Here is a 25,976-nt window from a genome sequence, read left to right on the forward strand (position 1 = left end):
ATTTTTAAAAAATTATCTCATAAATCATTAGTATTATTGAGTTAATACACTTCTCTTTAGATATATGTAAAAAATATTTTAAAATTTGGTGATAATATTTTAAAGTTAAAAATTTTTGAATTTCTCATAGCCCATCAATAGGAAAGTTCGGCTCACTTTCAATCATGCCAGACCCGACCTAGAAGACATGATGGCCCAATCAGATCTTGTTTTTCTGGGCCTCATTGACCGATCTCAGCAGGATAGGTTTTAAGGACAAGAGCTTGGAATGGGCTGATAATTGTAAAGCTCTGCGATCGAATCCGAAGAATTTACGGCTTTAAGCTTGAAAAGTTGGCTGTAGAGTCCGTAAAAGCTTTCCATAACTGCGATCGAATTGCTGAGTCAGGGCTACCGAGTTGGCGAGTCTTCATGGCGGATTTTCAGACATCGACTCACAAAGCCAAGTGGATCTTCTCTCCTCAAGAACTGGTAATATCTGTGCTTGATTTTCTTATTGTTAATGTAGGAAGATGACATGAGAAAGCAAAAAGTTTTTTTTCTTTTTAATTTTATTGTTTTCTCAATGTTAAGTAGGAATTACAATTCATGGAGAACTTTATGAAATTTAAAAGTAGATTCTTTTGTGTTTTCGTTGTTTGGTAATAGGTTGAGAAATACAAGGCTGCTAATCAAAGAGCAATACAAACACTGGACAAGGTATGTCAGAGTTTTTGCATTTCGCTTGTGTGTGTGTGTTTGTTGTGTATGTTTCCATGTTATTGTTTTACTAGATTAGGTGAAGTTGCTGTTGAACTCCATTCTTTACTTTCAATTAGCAGCATTCAAATGTTGTCTGTTGTAAATGTCTACTATTGAAAGCATCCCTAGTGGGAATTTTCTTTGCATTGTTCATTTGATTGAAGCTTACTTGGTTATTTCTTTTAAAGTATGGAACAACACAAATGGAAGTAGATACCGATGGTTCACTATCGTATCCTGAATCTATTGCAAGAGATAATGGTAAATGCCTTTTCTTTTTCTTTTTCCATTTATTATGAGGTGCTTGATTTGATATACAGGAAGCGTACCATGTGAGATGTGATAATTTGATTGTTTGTGTCAGCTGACAAGCATCCTCGTCCGAAACCACTTAACATTGAAGAGGAACAATTCATGCGGGTGTTTTATGAGAACAAACTTCGAGAAGTTTGTAGTGCATTCTACTTTCCTAATAAAATTCAGGTGCTTGTTACTTTTTTTTAAATGACAGTCATACTTATGAATAAAGATGAGGTCATAGTAGATGTGCTTCTGTTTCTGGTTCATGTATTGCAGGCAACAGCTCTAATCTATTTCAAGAGGTTTTACTTGCAATGGTCGGTCATGGAACATCAGCCAAAACATATAATGTATGATTCTTCTACATCTATTTCAGATATATGCTCTTATGCTTGCTATCTCCGCACATATTGTGCTTTATGAGGAATTCTGACATGCGCTTACGAGTAAAAACCTGCAATGGTCAGTCATGAAACATCATCCAAAACATATAATGTATGATTCTTTTACATCTATTTCAGATATATGCTCTTATACTTGCTATCTCCGCACATATTGTGCTGTATGAGGAATTTTGATATGCACTTAAGAGGATGTTAGAAAAATGGATCACGGGCTATTTTAAAAATTTATGAAAATATCAGGAAAGCAACATACCGTTGACATACCCCCCCCCCTCGCCTACCGTTGCTAATTTTGTTCAAGTGAAAGTTGTGTTGTTGGAATTTGTCACGTCTCACTGATTTTGTCATTTGATATGTAAAGCTGGATAATATATTCCTTTGACCGATAATCACCCGCGAATACAAATTATTTTTTGAGAATACTGTAATTGTTAAATTGAAAAGCTTTCTTTATATCTGTAGGTTAACCTGTGTGTATGCGGCCTGCAAGATAGAAGAAAATCACGTGTCAGCAGAGGAGCTTGGTAAGGGGATTTCACAGGATCATCAAATGATTCTCAATTATGAGATGATTGTTTATCAGGTATGGCTGCTGTTCTTCTTCGTTGTTATTTCAGTCTTGTTTTTTACTTGTGTTTGTTTAAAACACATATTTGGATTTGCAGAGTCTGGAATTTGATCTCATTGTTTATGCACCCTATCGTTCAGTTGAAGGTTTTGTCAATGACATGGAGGTGGGTTCAGTTAGCCATTATCATCTTGTTCGTTTCCTCTATGGTTGCAAAATATTTTTACAAGCAGATTTTTTAAGTTGTTATTTGGGGAAATCATTTGTTTTCCCCCTTATTTGTTTTTTCAAATACTTATTTATTTCAGCAGTTAAAAAAATAAAAATCAGCTTTTGAAATTCTTTTGTCTGTAGTCAATATAATCATGAGTTGAGCATCTGGGTTAACTTGATACAAAGGATGGTAGTTTTTTTATGATTCCTTTGCCATTTTTATTCGGCCCTGATTAAGTCCATTTGATTCATTTTTTTCCCTAATATTTAATGACAAAAGTGTTGGTTCTCTAGGAATACTGTGGAGCAAAGGATGAAGAAAATCTAATCCTAAAGGTAAATTTGTTAAATGTCTTCTGTAATATTATGTTTGATAGCCTGCTGTTAGTCCCATTCCTACCCGTATTTTCTGGGGAGGTGTCAGTTTTTGGTTTGACATGCAATGCAGCTTGTATCTTGTAAGTTTTGGTTCACCCGACCCAAACTCATATGTAACTTTGGTATGCAGACTTTAACAATATCTAGGGCAATAACCTAATGCCAGCATTATCTAGCCTCCAAAAATGATAAATGCATAAGTTCATCTTCCTAAAGTGTATTCTAAGCATCTATTTGATGTGTTAATATTGTATAGGATTTGCAAGAAACTGCAAGGATGGAAGTTGACAAAATTATGCTTACTGATGCTCCACATCTATTTCCTCCTGGCCAGGTGTTCTTTCTATTTCAAACTCCATTTTAAGTGCATCTTTTACCCTATTTAGCCCAACTGACAGTCTACAAGAACAAAATATATGTAAAAGGCCTTATTCTTGAAGCTTAAATTGGGTTTTCCATAAAAATTGGTTCTATGTTTGTGGATCATTTCTTTTTTATCAAGTTCACCACAATAAACGGAGTCTTAGAATGGAATGATAAATTTGTTAAAATTTCACCATAACAAAGCTCTCTCAGATTTTGGTGTTTCTATTATGAATGTAAACTTCCTATACTTATTGTCATGTGCTAACTGCTATTCATCTTCACATTTGCAATTGGTCACATCTGGATAATGGGTCTGATGTTTGATCTATTCATCCTATAATATGATTCTCATGGCTTTGCTCGTCTATTGCTATATTACAGTTGGCACTGGCTGCTTTACGCAGTGCGAATGAGAAGCATAGAGTTCTCAACTTTGAGGGGTATGAGCTACTTCATAATTCATGAAGTTCTCTTAGGATTATGATAAATTAATATTCAGCAATTTATGCCAACTGGTGTCCTTCGCAGATACCTTAAAAGTATTCTTACACGCCAGAATTTGGAGCATACCATTTCCCAGCTTATAGAATCTCTAAATTCTATAGATACTTGGGTACAGTTTTATCATGATTTGATTTTTGATATAAACGTCTTGTATAAAGTAACTAATCCAATTCAGATTTACTGTTATATTTTTTCTGGCAACACCTATAGGTTAGTAAATATAAGTTCCCCACAGAGAAGGATATGAAGCACATCAACCGGAAACTGAAATCTTGTTGGGGGCACAGCTCACATGATGAGTACGTACCATAGAATTTGTTCTGTGCAGATACGAGATTATTTGTTTTTGTACCCTGCTTTTTATAAAGATTCATGCTGATCATTGGTTTTGTAACAGCAGTAAGAAGCGGGAGAAGAAAAGGCACAAATCCCATAAGAGTTCAAATGAAATTCAGAATTGACCCGCTATTGCTTAACTGCATGTTTTCACTTTGCACATTGGAGTTACCTAGTTTGATCAAGTAATTAGTTCGGTTTAGCTCCTCTGAAGATTTGTCTTGAGTCCTGATTATCGTGATACCACATTCTGATGCGAGAGTCTAGGCAGTAATCTTATCACACTGGGAACCAGGGCCATCGAGCAACCCGTTTCATTGCTTATTATGGTAGAGTCCATGTATCAGACATCAGTATATTCTGTATGGTGACCTGACCCTTGAAGAAAGCTATACCCTTTTGATCTGAGGCTGCCTCTGATTTCACATGATGGAACATTTTTGTGCTAGTTAAAAGTGGATTCTGGCATGAAGAAAAAATTTGACAACATATGACCCATTTATTTGTAATTTTTTCTCTCAAACTGGTGGAGATGATTCTCCACACAACATCATGGAGATGCTGTGTTAATCTTTATTACATTGAAGAAAAGCAAATTTTTACATTTCCAATTTGTCAAAAAAGAAAAAAAAATTCATTATTTTCCAAATAGAAAAAAAAAATGTTTGTAGAACAAGAAAGGGAGGGGAAACTTTCATGAACTCATTATTTGAAAACAACGGTGTCGTTTCAAGAACTTCTTCGTTCTTCCTTGGAAACATTTTTCTTCATCCGTTAAAGACGGAAACCTCACTAATTATTCTTCAACTGAAGCTTTCAATGGCGTGCTTTGTTTCTCTAAGCTTCTCAGTTCCTCCCTGTTCTTTTCACAACCCATTTAAGGTAACTCCCTCCTCGAAACCCCAAACCCCTTTCTTTCCTAAAAATTATCTCCCTCGAATAATTGTTGTAAAAAATAAAAATCTCATTTGCTTTATTAATTGTCTGATTTTTGTTTAAACTTTTATCCAGGGTAGATATCCAAAGCAATCAGCTTTCTGTAGACTTCCAGGCCTGGCAACCATCAAAACAGGTTAGTTTTCTACTTATCTTTGTTTGTTTGTTTTTTTTTTTTACTTGCAGACCCCATTCTTCAGGAACCTTCAAAGCATGATTCTTTTTATGTAATTCTCAGTCATTTTTATAAGATTATGCTAGTAATGAACATAATGTGTAAAATTTAGTGAATTCAGATGTTGGGTTTAGGCTAGAAAGCCTACAAATTAGTCACTATAGAAATGCAGCTAATTATGGACTGTGGTTTTTGTTTGAGAGCTGAATTGCCAATGAACTTCTTCCTTTTTGAATTCATAAAAGTGCAAATGCTTGTTTGATGAAACTTAAATTTTTGTGTCTAGTTTTAGCTATTTCTTCTTCCTGTATATGGAATTGAAGCTTGAGGCCTTGAGCTCAATAGATTTGGCTTGATTTTTTAGTCGTTCCAAATGCTGAGGTTCATGTGGATTGGGATAAAATCGTGCAATTAAACTGTTAATGAGGTAAAAAATTTTCGAACTAGAATCAAAAGGTCAAGTTTTCAGCTGTCATTCATTTACTCTCACCATCTCATCATCATTAGCCCATGTTAAAATGCATGCTACATTTTTCCTTTTGGAGTTTCATTATAAGCTGTAACTCTGCCAAGAGAATTTCAGAATATATTGCTTAAAGGTGAAAATGAAACCAACATCCATAAGATGAATGCGAATGCGTACAAGTAATTAAATCCCATTTTTAGAAGTAGAAATAGAAAATCTGTCACTGGAATTACTACTTTGATTTAGAACAATAAACAAAAACATGTAAAATGTTGGAATGGGGTGTTTGTTTTAGTAATTCCCTTGCTAGTTGAGTGCTTTTGTAACCTGATATTACGAATTTGTACTTGCAGCATCTTATTTTCTGGCCCCCTGCAGCTCAAACAAAGGCATATTTTCTGTCAGTAGTGAACATTATCTGACTACCCTGTCAAAGCATTTTGATGAAATTGTTCCATGTAGTTTGAATGTAAGTTCTTGTACTCGAATGGTTATAATGGGTTATTGGGTAGGACCAGATATTGATGATGGTTGGGGATTTTTAGAAGCTTCTATATGTCCATCGGAGTAGTTGATTCTCTCCAAAATTGCACGAATGATTTTTGCATGCTCCTCTTGCTAGTTGGAATATTTAAGGTAAAAAAAATATAGGTGTCCATTATTTCTTTTTAGTTGATGAATCTGGTGATTTTCAAATTGTTCTTTAGGTAAACCTGTTTTGTAAGGAGAGAGTTCTTCATCATACCAGATGTTTCACAGGCATAGCTAAGCTTGCTTAGACCGAAGATGTACTGAATAAAACCTAAGAAACCCTTATCGTGTAATAAAAAAATATGGTTTTCTTTTTCAACTGCTTCCTTATGTCATTAGTCATTAGCATATTGAATGTGAGGAAAATTCTTGTGGAAGGAATGGGTTCATGCATGATTTATGAAACAAAAAAATAAAAAAAAGTAAAGAAATGTGTTCTTTTCTCTGGGGTTTCCTTCTCCTCATCTCAGTTCAATCTAGAGTTTCATAACCAAGAGTGCTCTATGAAGCCCAAAGGAATTGGGCTGCAGAAAGGCATTAACTGAATTAAGTCCAAAGTTGGTTACCAACAATTCTTGTTTTGGGCTGAGTCAAACGGAACTTAGCCAGCTTAGCCCAAGACACAAAACATGAGATGTGGCCCAGTGGTTCACCTGGTGCCCAAACCAATAGATTTGCCAACACCATCTAAAAAGAAGTGGGCTTGGACAAACAGTCTTGGGCTCAGACTCCTGGTTTATTTAGTTTAGCTAGCACCAGCTTGACCCATTCTTCAGTTAATAAAAGTTGAATCTTCAGTCAAGAAAAGTTGGGTTTTGGGCTCTCTGGTCCAATAGTTTGCCTTTCTTTATAATGGTTTAGGTTGGTGGGTTACGGTTACTCATGGGTTTTGGTAATCTGTTGCTCTAATGGACTTCATAGGCCTTAGCACATGCACCTTTGCTTTTATAAGGATAATTAATTAAATTACAAAATAGATAACCTATGAGTTTATATTTGATATACTATCAATATATAAATGTATAAACTTTATACACTATGAATCAATCGGATGATATTATCTCGATAATGAAGTGAATCAAATAATACCATTTCATTAATGATAATTTTTTTTAAAATTTAATTTTTTGTATATTTATTTTAAGGATTAATATTTGCTAGTTAATGAAGTGTCATAATTTAATTTACTGATAGCGTATAGAATATATATACTAACAGTGCATCAAATATAAATTTTATTATTTATATCATAATTTTTATCTGACATATCAAAACAACCAATAAAACAAAAATTAATAGGAAAAACAAGAGTGAAAATATGCTTAGAGAAAAGAAAAGCACTGATTGTTGAACACAATGAATGCAATTAATCTTGTGATGCAGCATGTATACTGAGCAAAGGGTGATTACTATTTTGCATACTTCCTATATATTGAGCTTTAGGATTGCAAAATCTAAATGCATATTTGGTAGATGATTATTTTGAGTAAGTTACTGATTAAGTAAACTCTTCAATGGTGGTAGAATATTGAGTCATATAAAAGCTTTATCTTCATTAATTGTCTTTAAGTTACTGGCAATCATTCTGTCAGGAACCAGGACCTAGTTAAACTAGAAGCCAGTTATTATTCACCAAGATGTCATAGAGGGTAAAAAAAAAAAAAAGGTTCAAACTGTTCTTTGCCTTAACCAAAATAGAAGCAAGGTTAAGATTGCTTGTCCTTAGTTTTTGACTGAAAGTTACACATTGTTTTCTGCTGCTTCAAATGCTCTACTAGATATATGGGGAGAGATCCAAAAGTTGTATTGATAAAATTCAAAGCAAAAGAAGTTTCAAAGTATTCAAACAAAGACATTTGTTTCATGGTAGCCTAGAAATGCTCTTGTTGTGCATGGAGCATTAAATATATCGATGCATGCACATTTCTCAAACCATTCTTATATCATTACATGCATCAACTTTGTTCTGGGTCTTCGGCATTTTCTAGTTGATCACAAATTATTTCAATTTTTAATAAGGTCAATGCATCTCTTGCTACGTATCTTAAGGCTCATTGCAATTTGCAACAATGTCGACTTCCTTATGCAGATTTGCTGAAGCTCACATGGACAGTTCATGATCCTCTTGCCTTCTGTCCTCAAAAATGGGCGCACCAAATGCAATTACAATGCCATATTGCTTTAATTTATTGGAGTTCACCATTGCCAAAGTTCCGGTCGGTGCTCGCCGACAAGGGATGCAGGCTGTTCCGGTTATGGAGCTCAATACAGCGCAATTCCGTGGTCGGAGCCAGTGGCAGCAACATTTATCCTTAAATCATTCTATCAAGAAAACTTTACTTAGTACCGCATTGATATAGTTGGTCCCAGAGTTTTAAGGTTTTCAAAATCATCCTATCAAGAATACCTCTGCAGATTAGTACATTGGTATAGTTATACTCAAAATTTTGATGTTTTCAAAATCACTATATGAAGAAACGATCAAGCAGAATACTGGATTGGTTATGGTTGGTGCAAAAAGTTTGAGGTTTATTCAGCTTTTTTCTCCTGTACTACCTAATTTATCTATTATTGTTCTTTCTCCTTTGAAGGGGAGACATTTTGAGTTGGAATTTCTTTAATTTCATCCCTTTTCTATGAAGTACAGCTTATCGTTCTATTGGATGGAAAGAGAGGGGAAACATACCATAGTTGAGAAGTGGTCCCCTTGGAGCTTACAGAAGCCCTAGGTTTTTATGCCCTATCCTTGACAGATATTCTTGTTTTATTAATTAGAGTTCGAGCAACATCTTTAATGTGAAGATAGCCTGAACCATGGCAGATATAGTTAAAAAAAAAAAAGCATGCCTGAAGATTCAAATTGCATTTTCACGATTACTCATGCATTGTGAAGCAACAGTTACAGTGGTCCCCGTTTCTAGGGTTTGGGAAACCCTTAACCTAGTATAGTTTAGCCTGTACTTTGACTCTTCTTTTGCTGGAAATTTATGTGGAACATGGTAACAGTGCTTGCTAACACAAAGATCCAGAAAGGGTATTTGTTGTTTCAAGTTTAGAATGGAAATTAGGAAATGGGAATGAGTGCCAGAGCTGCACGTTTTCACTAAGAGGAGAAAGTACTTGCAACTTTCTTTTCTGTAACTTGCACCAATCTTTTCTGTCCTCGAATAAGGAAATAGGGGGACTTTGGAAGCTGCAGTAGTGGTTTATTTGATCTGATCATGCTCTTGCTTTTTCTTTTTCTTTTAGATATCTTTTATTTCTCTCTTTTCCTTTTTCCTTTGTTTCTCCCTCTTTGGAAGGAATAAGAACCCCAAACTGATGAACTGATATTGATATGCAGTTTTGAGCCTGATTGTTGACACTTTTGGTAAAGAATGCTTGATGTTTAGCCACATTTTCCACCTAAAGAGCCCTGGATAGGTTAGTGAAGTCTACGAGTAATCAAACAGCTGAACACAATTGTAAATGGTGTCGACATCTACGTCAACATATATTCAACCATTAACTTTATCTTTCAAATGGTACTTTAATAGGAAACCCTAAACCTGAGTGGAAACTGTGATTGGCTACTTCTACTACTTATGATGTGCACCATTCAAAACAACAGTAGGAAAATCAGCATTCTTTATTGGAGTTTACTGGTTATAAGAAAATTATAATCTGACAAATTCTACAAATAATATATATACAATATATAATTACATTCTTAAAGGGTTCTCATGTGTCTGGCTTGTTGGAGGAAACTCTAAATAGAGAAAAACAGTTGCTATAAGATTCCAATCAATTGAAAGAAATCTCATTTCTTACTCTAATCTATCTTTTATATATCAAATATTGTAGCATGTGACATGTTCATGGACAATCCAATGACTTATGATATTCAGGAGTAGTCTCCTCTAAGCACTAAGCTTAAACTTTAATAGCATCAAATTCAAAGTTCAGAAAACCACCATTAAACTCCTCTAAAGTATCATATCTAGCTAGAAAAATATGGCCAAGGAAAATACTGGTCATGATATATATTATTTATTTTATGATTAACTTCACAGAAGTTTCTCTTGGCAGCAAAATGTGGGGAATGAGGGAGAGAGAAAGGGGGAGGGAAAGAGTTAAGAGGGGAAAGAAATTTTGGCTTGAATATTCAAGATACAAAGTTACCTTAGTGTATAGTGACTACTTAGTTCACACAATCATAGCTAGAGAGATCGAAATCTTTTACTATTGATTACAACCTGTCCTTGAATCTTGCTCATTCAAATCTCACCAATTCACCATAGCTCAATTCAAATGGCAAAATCTTCACCAAGAACCAGACAATAATACTATATATGTTCAAGACTTGTCTCCCTTGTTAACACTAAACTCTAGCTGGCTAATCTTGCAGTTGGAGCTTCAGTTTGTTGAGGTGGTTGGCCACTTTTATCCTCTGATGATTTTTCATCTTTTTCAGGAGAGCTTCGGCAGGTTGCTTTGTTTCGGCTGCTTGCTTTCTCCCTTTCAGCCTCCCTATATTTATGTAAATACCTTACTATAGCCTCAGCATAGTTGTCTAACCCTAGAGCACCCAAAGCCCAACAGATGTCATCTCCGTTCACAGTTTTGCGATTCTCTTTGTGACACTTGTCAGATGCCTCCCCAGTGACAAAGCTTATAAACTCAGTTGCGCAATCTTGCATTGTTTGTTTAGCCTCTTTTGAAATCTTGGCACTTGGTGGCAGGATTTGTTTCATAATCCGACCCACGTTGGCAATTGGAAGCAATCGATCTGGTTCATCAACCATATTTGGAACTGATCAGATGGTGAACTCGATCCTCTCAAGCCTGGACACGTAGTTCTTTCTGATCTACAAGCCTTCTTATTATATATGCGTCTATGTATATCTTCCGATGATATGACAGTTTCACAAACGATCACACGTATTGCACCCACTTGATTATCATCAAAAAGTTAGTCAAAATTTTGGTACAAGCATCATTTTATAATATCAAATGTCACAATTTTGATATTAATTGTCTCAACTTTATTTCTTTTTATACATCTATGTGCATGCATTTGCATAATAAAATTAAAAATGAATGTACCATATATGTGACAAAATTTTTATACTTAACAAACATGTTCACCACCAACTTATCACCATCACAACTATTTCGATGGGAAAATAATTTGTAATATACTTGTAAATCGATATATCCTAATCAATTTTGGGAGAGTTTTTGACAAGTGCCTAATTAATACTGTTTAATTAGCTAGCCTTAGCAAATATGATCAGACCACTTCTCAACAAACCTTCAAACTTTTCACCTTAGCATTAGCTGAAATGAACATCACATTACGATTAAAACCATGTCGAAACAAATTTTATGGCAAGTACTTTACTAACATTGAGTTCAGCATTATGCTTCTAAATCATTTTGGATTATGCAAAAACTGAAGTAATTCCATAAGTTTAAGCTATTTAAGCTATATATTGAATAAGTAAAGTGTAGAGATTCGTACTTAATTTATGAAATATTTTTCATTTTAACTTAAAAATTTTATAATTTTATCTTATAAAATACGTATTACAAATACGAGTATAAATTTTATCTTGAAATGGAATTGGAATGTGACACAAAATTCTTGCAAAAGTGACCGAGATTGCTTTTTCTGCATAGATTCTTCCTAAAATATTTGTAAGTTCTAAAAACAAAAATCAAACCCTAAAAAGACTTACCATGGTCCCCCCTCCCCCACAACCACCATAAATTTCTTTCAACTCTACCCAGATAATCTGGGTTTATAACCTTTTTGCTCTCTAAATATACTAATCTTTACCTTGAAATATTCTTTAGGTACTATTCAAAACAATTAATGGAGGATATTTTTAAATGTTTGCATGTTTTAGAAATGAGAACCTGAAAAGAATTAAGAGATTCGTAAACTTAGTGTTTGATTACCTCACATTATTGGTTAAATTTAGGTTTGTCACTCTATTTGGCTACAAAGAATTCCTTTTCATGAATTTAGTAATTTGTTAGGTTTGGTCAACTTAAGATACTAACACTTCAAGGTGAAGTTAACAAGAGGCCACTGATGCTCCATATATAGAGTACTATTTTGGCAGATACTTACATTTAAAAGACTGGTTAATAAGGCAATGTGGGAATTTTTAAGCTTATTGTTGCAGCTAGTTTTGCAAGCTGATGCCGCTTTTTAAGGGTGACTTTATGAATAACTGAGCTAAATCATGTGATCAAATCCTTTTTTCTTTCTGGTTCATGTCAGCATGTATTGTTGAGCTTCAGACTTTCAGAGTTTGATTAGAGCAAGCTTCCATACCTTTTAACCTTTTGCAGTCCTCAACAAGAGACACCATTTTACATGGAGAGAACAATACCATGAACTTACATAATGAACAAAACTGCCATATAATGAAGTTGAAAATCCGTTTGTGTTCATAATGATATAGTACTACGAAAATTTATAATCTTGGTTCTACGTCTTAAATTGAAGAAATACGCATCTTTATAGACTGTAAAGCTGCAGCACGATCGAATTCCTTCTTTTCGAAAGCAAGAAACATTCTCATAGGACATTTTATTTGACTTTAAAATTAATAACAGTTTAATTTATAATTTGAGATAAAGATTAGTGCCTATCACAGCAAAAGATGCCTAGAATAATACAAATGTAAAGCTGGACAAACCCTTTCTCACTCACTTGCAGCAAGGTTTTCAAACTTTATTATTAGATAGGGTTCATCCATAAGGGATTAAACAAAAGGGCATGGGCACTAACTACTTATCCACATAATACATGGAACCTGTTAAAACCCTGGATGGTTGGAACTTCTTTAAATAATTAATTCATTTTCATGGTTTCCTGTTTAAATTAGGCCATAGCCTAACTTTGATAAGATTCCTTTCATTATTTTTTTAAATCACTCAAGTTGGAATCAGATTTGATTTAGTCTGTCTGCAAAATGACTTGTTTAATTAAAGAAGTGGTGTAACTTTCTAGAGCAAGGGGTGTAGCCTTAGCCTGATTGGATAGCGCAGAATTTGATGCTTTTCTTGTTGTTAGAGTATATTTTTGTTTTAAGAACTAATTTAATAGACCAAAAGGTCTATATTTATAGCTTTACAAGGATTCAAATAGCATATTAAAAGCATAATAACAGTCGTAAAATAGTGGTAGCGTCATCACTCATCATCGTTATTAAACAAAACACAGTTGTAAAATTTATTCACGACAAAAATAAAATGTAACAGCTGTAAATAACAGCTTAATGGAGAATAGCGGCAATAACGAATCATTATTGCCGCTATTCTATTTTCTTACACGGATCTAATGGTTCGAGAAAAAAATAAAATTTTAAGTTTCAACCATTTAGCATTTCGGCACCCAAATTTAAATCAGCATCAAATTTTCAATCAACATTCAAGATTAAATAAGGTAAGAAAAGAAAGTTAAATTTTTTTTTTTTTATAAAATTTTTATAAAATGATCTGTTGTGAGAGTTTGAGACTTAAGAGAGACGAACGAGGTGTACTGGGTAAGTGATAATAATGAAAAGATGCAAGAGAAAATGAGAGATGAAAAAGAAAAAAAGAAATTTTTGAAAAACAAAACTTTGGACGCACAAAAAAGATGAACAGAAGCTGGTTCTAGATGGTTCTGACATCGTGCTACAATTAAACATTTGAGGGGCATTAAGATACGCATGTGACGAGGGATTGGGTGGGGTGGGGTGTAGGGGGATGGGGAAAAGGATTGGGTGGAGAGGGATCGGGTGTGGTGAGGTGTTGGGGGGTGGGAGTTGAATTTTTATTTAATTTTGTAATTAATTTTTGAAATTTTTTTAGATAAAATTTAATTAGAGGTTTTAAAAATTTATAATTAAAAAAATAATAGATTAATAATTTAATATAATATATATAAAGATTTTAGATGAAAAATTTTGATAAATTTTTTGTATAAATTAGATGAAAAATAATTAAAATTAAATATTATATTTTGATTGTGTTATATATTAATTTATAATTTTGTATCTGAATTTTAATATTTTTTTGTTGTTTTGATATTTTATTGTTGTCATTTTTTTTATATTAAATTAATTCTTGTTATTTTTGTGTAATTATTGAAGATTATATTTATTATATAATTATTGAAAGTTATTTGTGACAAAAAAATTTATATCAATTAGTGTATCAAAAAGATTAAATTATTTAATAAATTTAACATTTTATGATCTATTACTCTTATTAAGATTAAAAACTAAAAAAATAAAAAATATAGGTTTAAAAATTTTATAAAAATATAAGTTTGAAAATTTTTAATTTTTGAAATTTTTTTAAATAAAATCTAATTAGAGAGATTGAAGGTTTATAATTAAAAAAAATTAAGGGATTAATAATTTAATATAATATATATAGAGATTTTAGATGAAAATTTTTTATAAATTTTTTTGTAAAAGTTAGACAAAAATTAATTAAAATTAAAAATTATATTTTGATTGTGTTATATATTAATTTATAATTTTTATATATTAAGTGTCATAAACTATTTTTAAAATCATTGAATAAGAATTTTTATAATTATAATTATAATTATTATATTTTATATAAATTATGTAAAAAAAAATTTACGATTGCGATCGCGATGAATGTAGTGACCACAATAATTTTCATTATATTTAAAAATATAATAAATGTGATGCGATAAAAAACGTGATTGTAATCACCATTTAAATCTCTGCCTTAAGTGAGTTTAGCTATTGCCTGTAATTGGTTACTTGTGCAGAAAATTTGGCTGCATTTATTGGCTATTTGTCTTAAGTACAGACGCCAGCAGCCCTCACACTGTTAATCTCACATTGGTTAAGCCTCTTCTGTAAGTACAGTGTATGTTTGCCAAGCTAGCTGTTGTAGAGAGATTTGAACATCTGATAATAGAATCAAAACTTTAACAAGTTGACGTGTGTCAAAGGCTTTGGTGTTTTACATTGGTCTTTTCCTTTTTTAGAAAAACAAAAAAAATTACTTCCATGTTGATGTGCCTGCATGATTGGAAGATATAGCAGCTTTGAAAGTAAGGTTCATGAAAGACAATGGCAAATTGGCAATGTTGCAATGATGTTTAACAGTTTGAGAGAATAAAAAAATTCGAAAGGTGGTTAGAATGATCTTAATCTTGTGCTTTAAATTTTAGTTTGTAGCTTGTTTATTATTGTTGCGGTTGTCATTTATTTTGGCACAACCAGTATGCTGTGGTTTTCCTTGCATGCAAAGAGTAGCCCCGATGCCTTCCATTGGCTAAGAAAATTTGAGAAAGGTGCGTGAGCGTAGGTTCTAACCCAATCACTGATCCCTTTAAGGGTTTTGCCCTCCTATGAACTCTTGCAATGGCTCATTGTGCTGATTTCAACTGGCTAACAGGCTTGCCACTTAGTTTTTGTTTGGATTTCACTATATTTTTTGTGCGGTGCAATTAAGCGAATTTAAATATTAATTTTAGTAAAATCAAATCAGTATAAATTTTTTATTAATCTTTTTAATCACAATTATAATATTTTTTAATCATAATTATAATAATAATAATAATTATTTTTTAATCTCATCATAATTAATTTCATTGTCTATTCAAATAAAATAATATTTTATTTTTACCACCAAAATTTCATCAAAATCCTAATGCAAAATCTAATGGTTCAAGTACTAATGTCACGGGTCAAGACTTAAGCTCCGACCCGCGTGGCTTCAGGACTTGGATATCCACTCATTCAGTGTCGTAGATCAACCTGACCACCATGGTGCGCCTCACAAAAAGAAGGCGGTGTGAATCCTATATATCCCAGTAACCTTTCTTTTATGTCTGATGTATGATTCAGGACTCCTCTTTAAGTCCGTGATATTTTCTCTCACCCAACCTCGTGACGTCTTCGTCACGGATGCTGACCACTCTGTTTACCTTCCTCGAGACGCTTAGCGTAAATCAAACGGTTTAGAGATAGCTTTGATACCAATTGTCACAAGCTCCGACCTCAGACTCAGAATCCGCGCGGTCTTAAACTTGGAATCACTTCCTTCTAGCCTAAGTCAACCTAAGTCAATCTAAAACACAAGCGTGCAGGCACTAGAACAATGCAAAAGGCAAAATGCACAAATTAGAGAGAAACAGCAGAATAAGAAAATTTGCTCAAATATGCTCTTGTATTACTGAAACAGAAGTGTATGATGTTGTATACAAAAAAGAGTGAAACAGCTTTCTATTTATAGTTGACGCTCTCAGTTACACTTATGGCTAAATCCCTAGAATCAAAGAAGTACAATCAATCAAAAATTATAAATTACATTCAATCAAGATCCTATTTCTTAAATTTTAAGATCAATAAGATTTATCAAAAGATTTCTACTGATTCTGTGAGTTTTTAGAAGATCTTCTTACGCATCTCCCTTTTTGGGCCTTGATGTGCTGTCGACATCATGTGGGCCAAGCCTTGGCCGTGCGGGTTGGCTTGCATGGGCGATCTGACCTGCTCTCCAAGGCCTTGCGCGTAAACTTCTGCCAGTGCTCTTGATGCGCGGGCTTCAACCTCGTGTGCACGTGTTGGTGCATCTAATGTGCCTGGTGCGCTCACTCAAGACGTGACACTAGTATGTACCTAAGGTCTACATTCTTTAATCATTAACATGGCCCGAGTAAATACGAACCATAAGAGTGACTGGACAGCTCAATTGACCTTCAAACTTCAAAGGCATGGACCTTTAAAGCCTCTTTTAGTTAGAGTGAATTGGTGTTGAGGGTAATGGGCTAAGACCCTCTCTTCTCCATAAGGCCCATGAATTGCAGCTCCTTAAAGTACTAATCCAAAGTGAAGATTTTCCCACATTTATAATGGCCTTACATTCTGCATGTTGGCCAATAATCAATCCAAAATACAAATGGAATGGACCAAGTAGTGCGTTGTGGTCGAAGTCAAGCTCAAAGACCCAAGGCGTTTGTTGGATGTTTTAGAAAAAAAAGGGCTAGTGCCAGATACCAAGTGAAGAATTGAGGTCCATTTGAGATTTGACATTCATACCTTTTCCGCCTTCTTTGGGTTGTGAATTGAGGTCCTTCTGGCAAGAATGAGAGAGCCTGGAAAAGGAGCTCGAGCCTAAGTTTACCAAAATATAGGCGACTCACCCACCCATCAGCAGCATTTTTCAGTTAAAACTCGAGCAGCAATGCTTAACCTTGATATGAACTTTGATGTGATGAGCAATATAAACTAAACCAGGGCTGAGGAGACTAGCGTTCCAGACCTCAAGAAGAAGGGTTGACAGGCAATCAGAGTGCATCCAAGAACCTTGACAGGTTCAGGCTCTGAACAAAGAGACGGGCAAACACTTTCGGTTCTTTTCATCATTTGAGTTGGCCTTTCAATATTGGAAGTATAAGTAAAACAGAGAGATAAATCATACTTTGAGTTCATAAGAGCACACCAAAGAGTTTATACATACATGTTAAATATCACTTGAATTTAAAAACTTAAATTATTAGATTTTTGAGTCTTTTATGTATATATAAAACTTTTCGTTCAAATTTTTTTATGATGTAAGATTTTTTTTTTTTACATGTGAATCATATCCCAACAAATGTCGGTTTGTAAAACAAACATTCATGATCATATTTTAAGTGGATACTATATCTTTTCTAGAACAAGCCGTACTCTACAGGGAAACAAATGAAACAGATATTGATCAAATAGCTCGAGGAGGTTTCTCTAACACTGCAGAAAGGTAGATTTCATCTTTTGATTTTGGAGCAAGAACCCACTTGTATTTCTTGTACCTGAACTGCAGAAACATATACATGTAGTCATCCAGGTCGTTTTTGTTACAGAAGAACCTGTCAATCCACAACAATCCTCCTGGCCTTAGAATCCTGTCCCAATCAAAAATGATGAAATCCATCAACAAGAGGTCAATCCAGCCATCCAAGAACCCGGTTGTATGAATCAAGTCCAATGTGTTATCAAAGAATGGAAGACGTTGATTCAGTGTTGCATACAAAGGAATTAATCCTCTAAGTGCAATAAACTCATTGAAAGGAGCCCCGAGATTCAAAGCAGTTGAGACAATTGTTACATTCAGTTCTCTCATCCTTGCAGCAAAAGTCCCAGTGCCAACACCATAGTCTAGACCAATCCTTATCTGGCCTGGCTTCATTGCCAGGACATCTGCAATCAAGAAATCAACAGGAAGTGAGCTGTTAGTTACCCACTTAAGCTTCTCCTTTTCCATCTCAAAACATCCTGTACACTTTGTATAACCTCGCTTGGAATTCCTGCTTGATAAGCATCCAAAATTCCTACACTGGTAATTACCCCACCTCAAGTTTCTATCGTCAGGCAACTTCCACAGAGACTCATTGATAGGATATGGCTTCTGATACACCTTGGAAGCCCTTGTCAAGCACCGCCTTCGAGGCAGGGGATCGCAACCATGAACCATAAGCTTCTGAGCTAGATTCCAATCGTCTTTACAGTACGATCCTATATCATAGTCCATGTACTCTTGCAGTTCATTCTTCATCAAGATACACGCATTCCCTATGGTATTGTATATCTTCTCAGTTCCATAAAAATTAACCTTCCCAATTCTGTTCTCTTTGGGGGTTACATACTTCCGAATTTCTTCTGTTATAAATGCATTAATCAAAGGCTCCTCTTTCATTGTACCGTTTCCAATGGCATCAATCTTGGGCAGCCGGACCTGTCTAAGAGCAATATGAGCACTATAAAGAGGTTTAAGAACTTCCACCTCCAAATACTTCCTATACTCCAATCTTGTGATATTAGTCTTTTCCAAAACTTCTTTGTTCTTCTCCATCTGTTGTAGAGTCATTTCTAGCTTTTCTTGCAGGTTTTCCATCATTGTTATTACTTCTGCAACCCGATCGTTTAGGGTTCTTATATCGAAGCCTTCATAAACATCCTTGATGCCATAAAAATGGCGGCATATGTCTTCATTGTGCGCAAAAAATCCAGCAGAGTAAAACCTGAAGAGACTCGATATACTTACAACTATAACAAGGATTCCCAGTACAGTCTGAAGCCAACCCATTATTCTTGCAAATCCACATCTTGAAAAGCATGATCTCCTCATCTTCTTTTGCATTCACAAGCTTTCTCTAGTTTCTTCAGTTTTCAACCTAATTAAATCTCAAAACATGACAAAATCAGCAAACCTTTAGAATCAACGCCTAGTAAATAGAAGGGAAAATTTGTGTGCTATTGAATTTTCTCCATTTAATTGGAGACCCTTAAACATAGCCTAACACTACAAATATAACAATCAAAATTTCTAGTATTCTTTCTTTCTTTCAAGTTTTTCCCCCATTTTCTCACCAAACAAGAAAATAAATAATGAAGCTGATACTGAAACAACATGTAACATTCTGATAAAAACATACCTGATAAGAATATGGTAGCAATAGCATAAGTCTGAGATCTCCCTTTGCAAATTCAATGATTACCAAAACACCATGAATACTCTCTCACATGGACACTCCAAAACCACCCAAAATTTTGCTCTAAAACAGATCTCAATCCAGGCTTTTAGAATTGCCTGACTTGATCTTGAGAGCTGGAAAATCTTGAAACTTAAGCTAAATACTTCACTAATAAAAGACCTACTGTAGCGGATAATTGGTACATTGCTTTCAACCAAGACTCCAAGAGGCTAGCTATACATTTTAAACTATTATAAAAGGAATAAAAAGCTCGAATCTCGTTAACATGAGCAGCTGCTGCAGAAAATCAATAGTTTAGTTGATATAATTTAATAGTCAATTCCCAGAATTAGCATTAAAATAATGCTCAAGCGTTGACTCAGAGAAGAAGATGGCATTATTGCTTGAAAAAAGAAAAGATGAAAACAATCGATCAGCTCCAACAGCTTAGTTCATTAGACTTCGAAGAAGTATCTTAAACTATATCTTTGATCCTTTCCCTTGATAGTTGTGGAATACAGAGGTATGCTTTATGGTGCAAAAGCAAATACTAATGCCTGGAGCCCAATGTCTCACGGCGATCAATTTAGCACTGCAAATGTTTGTATCACAAAAGATGTTTCACCGAATTAATCGATTTTCATTCAACTAATAATTGAATTTTAAAAAAATTTTTAAATTATTAATCATAATTTAATTGATTAAAATTAATTTAATCCGATCAAGTTAAATAATCAAAATTTTTATTTTTTTATTATATTATAAATAATTATTTAATTATAAAATTAATCTAATAAAATTTGAATTTAAATATTATTTAAATTAAATTATTAAAAAATTTAATCATTTTAATAACATTTTATAAAAAATAAATAAATAAAAATACTTATTTTATTTTTTTATTTTTATTTATTAAAAAATCAATTAATTTAATTGATTTGATTATAATTTTAAAAATAAAAAATTAATCAATTTAATTAATTTCGATCGATCTAAAAAAATTATTTTTAATCGATTTTAATCAATTAAATTAATTTAAATCGATTTCTGCTCAACTTTAATGGGACGGTAAGTGACGGTTTTTTTTGCAGGCAATGATACTATAACATAGTTTGTCAATTGATTTAGTACGGTCGACAGGAAATTCCAGCTTATTCTCTGAGTTTTGTTTGTGTCTTGATGGTGCTCTAAACATAAATATTTATGTGGACTCAAATTTTTAAAAAATATAAATAAAAAATATTTTTAAAAATATTTTTGTGATTGGTTTGGCATTGATTGATGAATAAAAATATTTTTTAAATTATAAATTTAAAAGAAAAATATTCTTAGTGAACAAGTTAATAAGTCTATTAATTTTTTTTTAAAAAAAAGTGAATCAGTATTAACTAAATCTGTTATAAAATTTTAAGATAAAAGGATATTTATTAAAAAAATCAAAAGAATTTGAAAGTATTCTTGAATATTAATATTTGGATGGTTAAAATTTAGTTGAATTTGACTTTGAAAACCAAATCTTTAATAAAAACAAAAATAGTTAACTAAATTTCATATATAGATAATATATTATATAGTCGATTATTCTTTGAATTACATGTTGTCAAAGTTGTTAATTAAAAATTACGAATTAAGGAGTTTATTTACATAATATTTTTTTATTTATTTAAATATTAGGATAAAGATCTAAAAATAAATTAAAAATTTTAAATATATATATTATATGAATGCTATTAAATGTACCCAGTTTTTTCTTTTTACACCTTAATTTTTATATCAAAATTTTTTATAAATAAAATTATTTAATTATCTATTTTTCACCCAATTTTAAAATTAATTTTTTAAAAAGTTATAAATCTTTTCGAAAATAAATTTTTGAAAATAGATTTTTAAAGGATTATAAATTTTTTTGAAAATAAATTTTTGAAAAGTTAAATTTAAAAAACATATATGATTTTTCGAAGATTTATTGTTAGAAAGATTTATAACAAAAATTTATTTTTAAAAAATTATGAATAAAATAATTAAATAATTTCACTTATAAATAATTTAAAAGAATTAAAATATGAAAAAAAAAAAATAAAGTGTACACCGTTTATCTTATATATATATATATAATAAATAATTAAAAATGACGTGAATTCAATCGCGTCATTTTTCTTCCTATATTGCTTTCAAAATCTTAAAACTTTTACATGGTAAAAAAGAACGAAGGCAAAAGCAGTAAAATCCGACTTAGTCCTGATCTTAGACTTCGGTTCCCAATACACCCATCTCATCACTCGCCGTACCCGCTCTCTCTCAGTCTTCTCACTCTGCATCTCAGGTACTTCCCCTCTCTCCTCCGTCACATTGCTCAACCCGAAGGTTGTTATCCTTTCTGGCGGACCCCACTCAGTCCATTACGGTGATTCACCTTCGTTTGCTGATGGCTTCGTTGAGTGGGCCCAGTCCAACGGGTTTTTGTTCTGGGTTTCTTTTACGGGCTTCAGTTGCTTGTTTAGAGACTTGGTGGTGAAGTTTGGGTTGGGGAGAAGCAGGAGTATGGGACGATGGAGATTGAGGTTGAGCGAAGTTGTGGTATTTTTGGCGGGAAGAGGGTTGGGGACAGGCACGTTGTTTGGATCAGTCATGGAGATGAGGCTGCTAGGCTGCCTAATGGGTTTGAAGTGGTGGCTAGGAGTCAGCAGGGGCCTGTGGCCGCGGTCGAGGATAAGGAGGGAAGGTTTTATGGGTTGCAGTATCATCCTGATGTAATTTGAGCTTCTGGGTTCTGTTCTCTTTGTTCCTGTTGTTGAATTTTGGATTTTATTTTGTGTTTATTAAGGTCTGTTTGATTGTTTTGTTTGAAGAATATTATAAATTATTTTTCATCATGAAAATAACACAAAGAATGGGACCTAAATTTTATTGTGAGTTTGGTTTTAAGAAATTTTCTTCTTCTAGATTGTGAGGGACAGCATGGATTTAAATGATGTTGCGGACGCTATTTAGCAGAAGCGTCGCTCTCTGCCACCATTTTTATTCACACATAGCGGTATATCATGTGTATCATGTTCGTAAATAGCTATATAACGGAAAATTACGGCCATAATGGAATGTTAAAAACCATTATTTGTGCTTTTCTTTAATATATCTATGAATTTTATGGCACATTGATTCTGAATTATAACTAAAATATGTGAAAAAATATTTTAGCCTATAAATGTAAGGTTAAAATCTCGTAAATTATTTTAAATATCATAAATAAATATTATTATATCAAACTATTCTTTTGCTTCATTGAGAAAATTTTCATAAATTCATAACCATGATGAACGCAATTACAGCAATCTTATCTATTATGTCCGCAATCACAATAAATGTGACTTAATTGAAAACCTGACCACAACTGCATTTTAAATCCGAGGGTGACTGGCTATTGTGGACCTGTAATTTTGGTTCTTTTGAAGCAGTTGAATAATGGTGTTGATTTGTGGTTATTTAGGTTACACATTCGCCAGAAGGGATTGAAACTTTGAGATATTTCTTGATTGATGTTTGTGGAGTGAATGCTGATTGGAAAATGGAAGTGGTAATGGATGAAGAAATTAAGGTGGTCGGTAACATGGTGGGGCCTGATGATCATGTTATTTGTGCTTTATGCGGTGGTGTGGATTCCACGGTTGCTGCAACCCTAGTTTACAAGGCAATTGGAGATAGACTTCACTGTGTTTTTGTTGACAATGGTTTATTAAGGTGAGAAAGCAAACGTTTTTCTTCCTTTTTTCAGATTGATTTTTATAATTCATTGCTTGTACACTTGTTAATTGTTAATCCTTTAGATACAAGGAAAGAGAACGTTTTATGGAATCCTTTGAAAGGGATTTACATCTACTTGTTACTTGTATTGATGCAACCGATCAATTTACAAGTAAGCTAAAAGGAGTGGTAGATCCTGAGATGAAAAGGAAGATAATTGGAAAAGAATTTATTTGTAGTTTTGATGCGTTTGCACAAGAAGTGGAGCATAAATTAGGAAAGAAACTTGCATTTTTGATTCATGGAGCCTTGTATCCAGATGTGATTGAGTCTTGTCCTCCACCAGGAACAGGAAGAACTCATTCTCAAGCAATAAAAAGTCATCATAATGTTGGAGGGCTTCCCAAAGACATGAAGTCAAAGCTCATTGAACCACTTAAACTTCTATTCAAGGATGAGGTTTTGATCCTGTTCCATTGCTAGATGATTTGGTGTCATTTACTTCTATAGCCGCTTTTCCCTCATTTGAATTATTTTCCTTTTTTTTTTTCTAATTTATAAAAGTTCGCGAACTTGGAAGGATATTGAGTGTTCCTGAGCCATTTTTAAAGTGCCACCCATTTCCTGGGCCTGGCCTTGCTGTATGAATCTTAGGCGATGTAACTGAAGGCAATGCTTTAGATGTTCTCCATCAGGTATGAGGTGTTTGAATAAGGAAGTGCAACCTTGTTTATGATATGTTATCTTTTAGCATGTTTTTTCCTCATGGACTTGTTTTCCCCAGGTTGATGAAATTTTCATTCAGTCAATCAAAGATGCTGGTATTTATGACTCAATTTGGCAAGCTTTTGTTGTACTTTTGCCTGTAAAATCTGTTGGAATTCAAGGTGATCAAAGAACACATTCTCATGTTGTTGCTCTCCGAGCTGTTACAAGTGAAGACGGAATGATAGCAGATTGGTAAGTTTTCCTTGTTCTACATTGCTTTGCTGTCTATGGTTGTTGCAATATTTACATGCTCAGGCTAAACCAACAGTATATTTAACAAGCATAAGCTCAAATGTGTCTCTGTGGTTGGGCTGAGTTAAAAACCGATTTTACACACATGATCTGGCTATTTTCAAGAAGGGTTAATTCTTGCTGAAATGGGTAGGTAGGGGTGAATGATATGGTTTTCCCGGCTGGCTGTATCAGACGCAGGTTAAGTCTAATGTGTACCAAATTCAACCCAAATTTTAGTGGGAGGCTGCCTAAAATGGGACAACATCCTATGTTCTTAGGCATTAGATGTTGGAAGAATCTTTGTTGCATGTCAAAAGTTTCTTGATTTTTAGGAATATCACATCTTCCTTTTCCCTGTTGACTATGGTTGGATGGCTAAACACCAATGAATTAAATCTTTTGACTCCCTTTCCTCTCCCTCTCTTAACTGCAAAATCCTGAAGTTCCATCCCGTTCAATTTTGGATTCCAGGTACAAGTTTGAAAACAACTTCCTCGATGATGTTGCTCAAAAAATTTGCAACAGCGTTCGCGGTGTCAATCATGTTGTTCAAGATATTACATCAAAGCCGCCATCAACAATTGAATGGGAGTGATGCATCCCAGAACAACTCCATGCTTGTGTGGAATGTGATATATTCATGGTGTCATTGCTCTTTGCTCCTAATGACAATAAAAAAAAACTGAGTCTGGCTGGATTTTTTAACTCAGGTTTATTCTACTTTGGTACAAAAGCTCATGGAATCGAGTTAATGGGCGATAATCATATAGAAATTTTACTTCATTGACAAAGCCTGGAAAATTCAAAGATTCTTATTCTAGTTTGTAAAGCTTAGTCAACCAGAAATCTGATTTCAAGTCAAGTAATTTTTACAATATGTGCTTAATTTATGCAGATGCTATATTCATCAAAAATTAATAAACCTTGGTTTTATTTTTTAAAAATATTGAATAATCATCCTAATTTCATTGAAAATGAGCACAATTATCAATTTTTTAACCATTTCCATTTATAATACTAATTTTTATTTTTCCCTCAAATATATGAAAATTATGTCATAATTTGTATTAATATAAAAATATAAATTTTTTTTTTTTAATTTTGTTAAATTTATTTATAAGTTTAGCTAAAATTTTAAATCATGTTATTTTTTATTTTTTATTTATATTATTTTTATATCGTATTATCGTGTTTTAAATTATCATGTGTAACCTTCGAAGTGTGCAAATGATAATGTTAAATTTTAATTTTTAATTTTAATAATTAGAACTTAAATTATAAGGATTTAAAGTACTAAAAAAAAACCCTAAGTTCAACGCAGACCCACAATTCTATAACCAACCTTAAAAGCTCAAATTTCCATAGGACCTACCCTAATAAAATTTAAAAAGAATCCCTCCAATTTGAGAATATAAAGAACATTTTTTCTTTAGTTAACCCTTAACTTACCAACATAACAGTTCACTGACAAAGATTTTTGCAAACTGCAACTCAAGGGAATATCATTTTTTTTAAAAGGTAAAGTGCCATTACAAAACTAATTACGTAGCATTAATGAATAATTTCCTTTCTTTTTAAGTAATAAATATACTTAGAAGCAGTAAATATTCATAATCAGCAATTTTGGCAAAATCCCAAGGAATAAAGCAGCGTTTGGGTGAGCGTTATTGAGTCTTTTCCACTAAAACAACAAATATATAAAACTATTTTTATCTAACAAGAATCTATTTTCATACATTTACACAACCAAACATATTAATATTAAGCTTTGAACATGTAAATTTTTATTATAAATCTTTATGGAATAATAAAAAAATACTAAAAATTAATCTTTT

At 33.1% G+C, this 25,976-nt stretch overlaps 3 protein-coding genes and 2 pseudogenes across 10 annotated transcripts; 3 read left to right on the forward strand and 2 right to left on the reverse strand.

The window, feature by feature from the left end:
* Positions 1 to 276: 276 nt before the first annotated feature.
* CYCH;1 (cyclin H;1) lies at positions 277 to 4,414 on the forward strand. 4 transcript variants are annotated; one of them, XR_016343751.1, is made up of 13 exons: positions 277 to 471; positions 649 to 699; positions 930 to 1,002; positions 1,106 to 1,224; positions 1,318 to 1,391; positions 1,908 to 2,028; positions 2,111 to 2,179; positions 2,521 to 2,684; positions 2,861 to 2,938; positions 3,352 to 3,410; positions 3,499 to 3,583; positions 3,685 to 3,773; positions 3,875 to 3,925. XR_016343751.1 is itself a non-coding variant. In XM_022863666.2 (13 exons), the coding sequence occupies exons 1-13, from the start codon at positions 412 to 414 to the stop codon at positions 3,933 to 3,935; spliced, it is 984 nt and encodes a 327-aa protein (XP_022719401.2). In that variant the 5' UTR covers positions 280 to 411; the 3' UTR covers positions 3,936 to 4,414. The 4 variants fall into 4 exon arrangements, 2 of the variants coding, with proteins under 2 accessions (XP_022719401.2, XP_022719402.2); XR_016343752.1 differs by having other exon boundaries at positions 3,872 to 3,922; XM_022863666.2 differs by having other exon boundaries at positions 280 to 471; positions 2,521 to 2,562; positions 3,872 to 4,414.
* Positions 4,415 to 4,499: 85 nt separating this feature from the next.
* LOC149518292 (uncharacterized) lies at positions 4,500 to 8,523 on the forward strand. 4 transcript variants are annotated; one of them, XM_089764189.1, is made up of 4 exons: positions 4,500 to 4,692; positions 4,822 to 4,882; positions 5,741 to 5,856; positions 8,008 to 8,523. In XM_089764189.1, the coding sequence occupies exons 1-4, from the start codon at positions 4,507 to 4,509 to the stop codon at positions 8,014 to 8,016; spliced, it is 372 nt and encodes a 123-aa protein (XP_089620315.1). In that variant the 5' UTR covers positions 4,500 to 4,506; the 3' UTR covers positions 8,017 to 8,523. The 4 variants fall into 4 exon arrangements, with proteins under 4 accessions (XP_089620315.1, XP_089620314.1, XP_089620312.1 ...); XM_089764188.1 differs by lacking the exon at positions 8,008 to 8,523 and adding an exon at positions 6,095 to 6,237; XM_089764186.1 differs by lacking the exon at positions 5,741 to 5,856.
* Positions 8,524 to 9,428: 905 nt separating this feature from the next.
* LOC111277939 (nuclear transcription factor Y subunit B-4 pseudogene) lies at positions 9,429 to 10,751 on the reverse strand (annotated as a pseudogene).
* Positions 10,752 to 17,433: 6,682 nt separating this feature from the next.
* Positions 17,434 to 19,867, reverse strand: LOC111277636 (S-adenosyl-L-methionine-dependent methyltransferase). Its single transcript, XM_089764395.1, has 2 exons — positions 19,363 to 19,867; positions 17,434 to 19,101 (listed from the first exon to the last, which is right to left on the reverse strand). The coding sequence occupies exon 2, from the start codon at positions 19,065 to 19,067 to the stop codon at positions 17,649 to 17,651; it is 1,419 nt and encodes a 472-aa protein (XP_089620521.1). The 5' UTR covers positions 19,068 to 19,101; positions 19,363 to 19,867; the 3' UTR covers positions 17,434 to 17,648.
* A 594-nt stretch (positions 19,868 to 20,461) lies between these two features.
* LOC111277940 (uncharacterized) lies at positions 20,462 to 25,116 on the forward strand (annotated as a pseudogene). Its single transcript, XR_016343446.1, has 7 exons — positions 20,462 to 20,469; positions 21,606 to 22,151; positions 22,886 to 23,136; positions 23,223 to 23,596; positions 23,701 to 23,834; positions 23,924 to 24,099; positions 24,613 to 25,116. The product of XR_016343446.1 is annotated as an uncharacterized LOC111277940 (transcript).
* The last annotated feature ends 860 nt before the right edge of the window (positions 25,117 to 25,976 follow it).

This window comes from Durio zibethinus, chromosome 7 (genome assembly GCF_047325235.1).
Source record: "Durio zibethinus cultivar Kanyao isolate XHJ-2024 chromosome 7, ASM4732523v1, whole genome shotgun sequence".
Classification (NCBI taxonomy): Eukaryota; Viridiplantae; Streptophyta; class Magnoliopsida; order Malvales; family Malvaceae; genus Durio; species Durio zibethinus.

Coding starts and splice junctions, on each gene's coding strand:
- LOC149518292 (XM_089764186.1), top strand. CDS start 4,507: ATGAACTCATTATTTGAAAACAACGGTGTCGTTTCAAGAACTTCTTCG. Junction 4,693..4,821: donor CTTTTCACAACCCATTTAAG/GTAACTCCCTCC, acceptor ACTTTTATCCAG/GGTAGATATCCAAAGCAATC. Junction 4,883..8,007: donor CCTGGCAACCATCAAAACAG/GTTAGTTTTCTA, acceptor TTCCTTATGCAG/ATTTGCTGAAGCTCACATGG.
- LOC111277636 (XM_089764395.1), bottom strand. CDS start 19,067: ATGCAAAAGAAGATGAGGAGATCATGCTTTTCAAGATGTGGATTTGCA.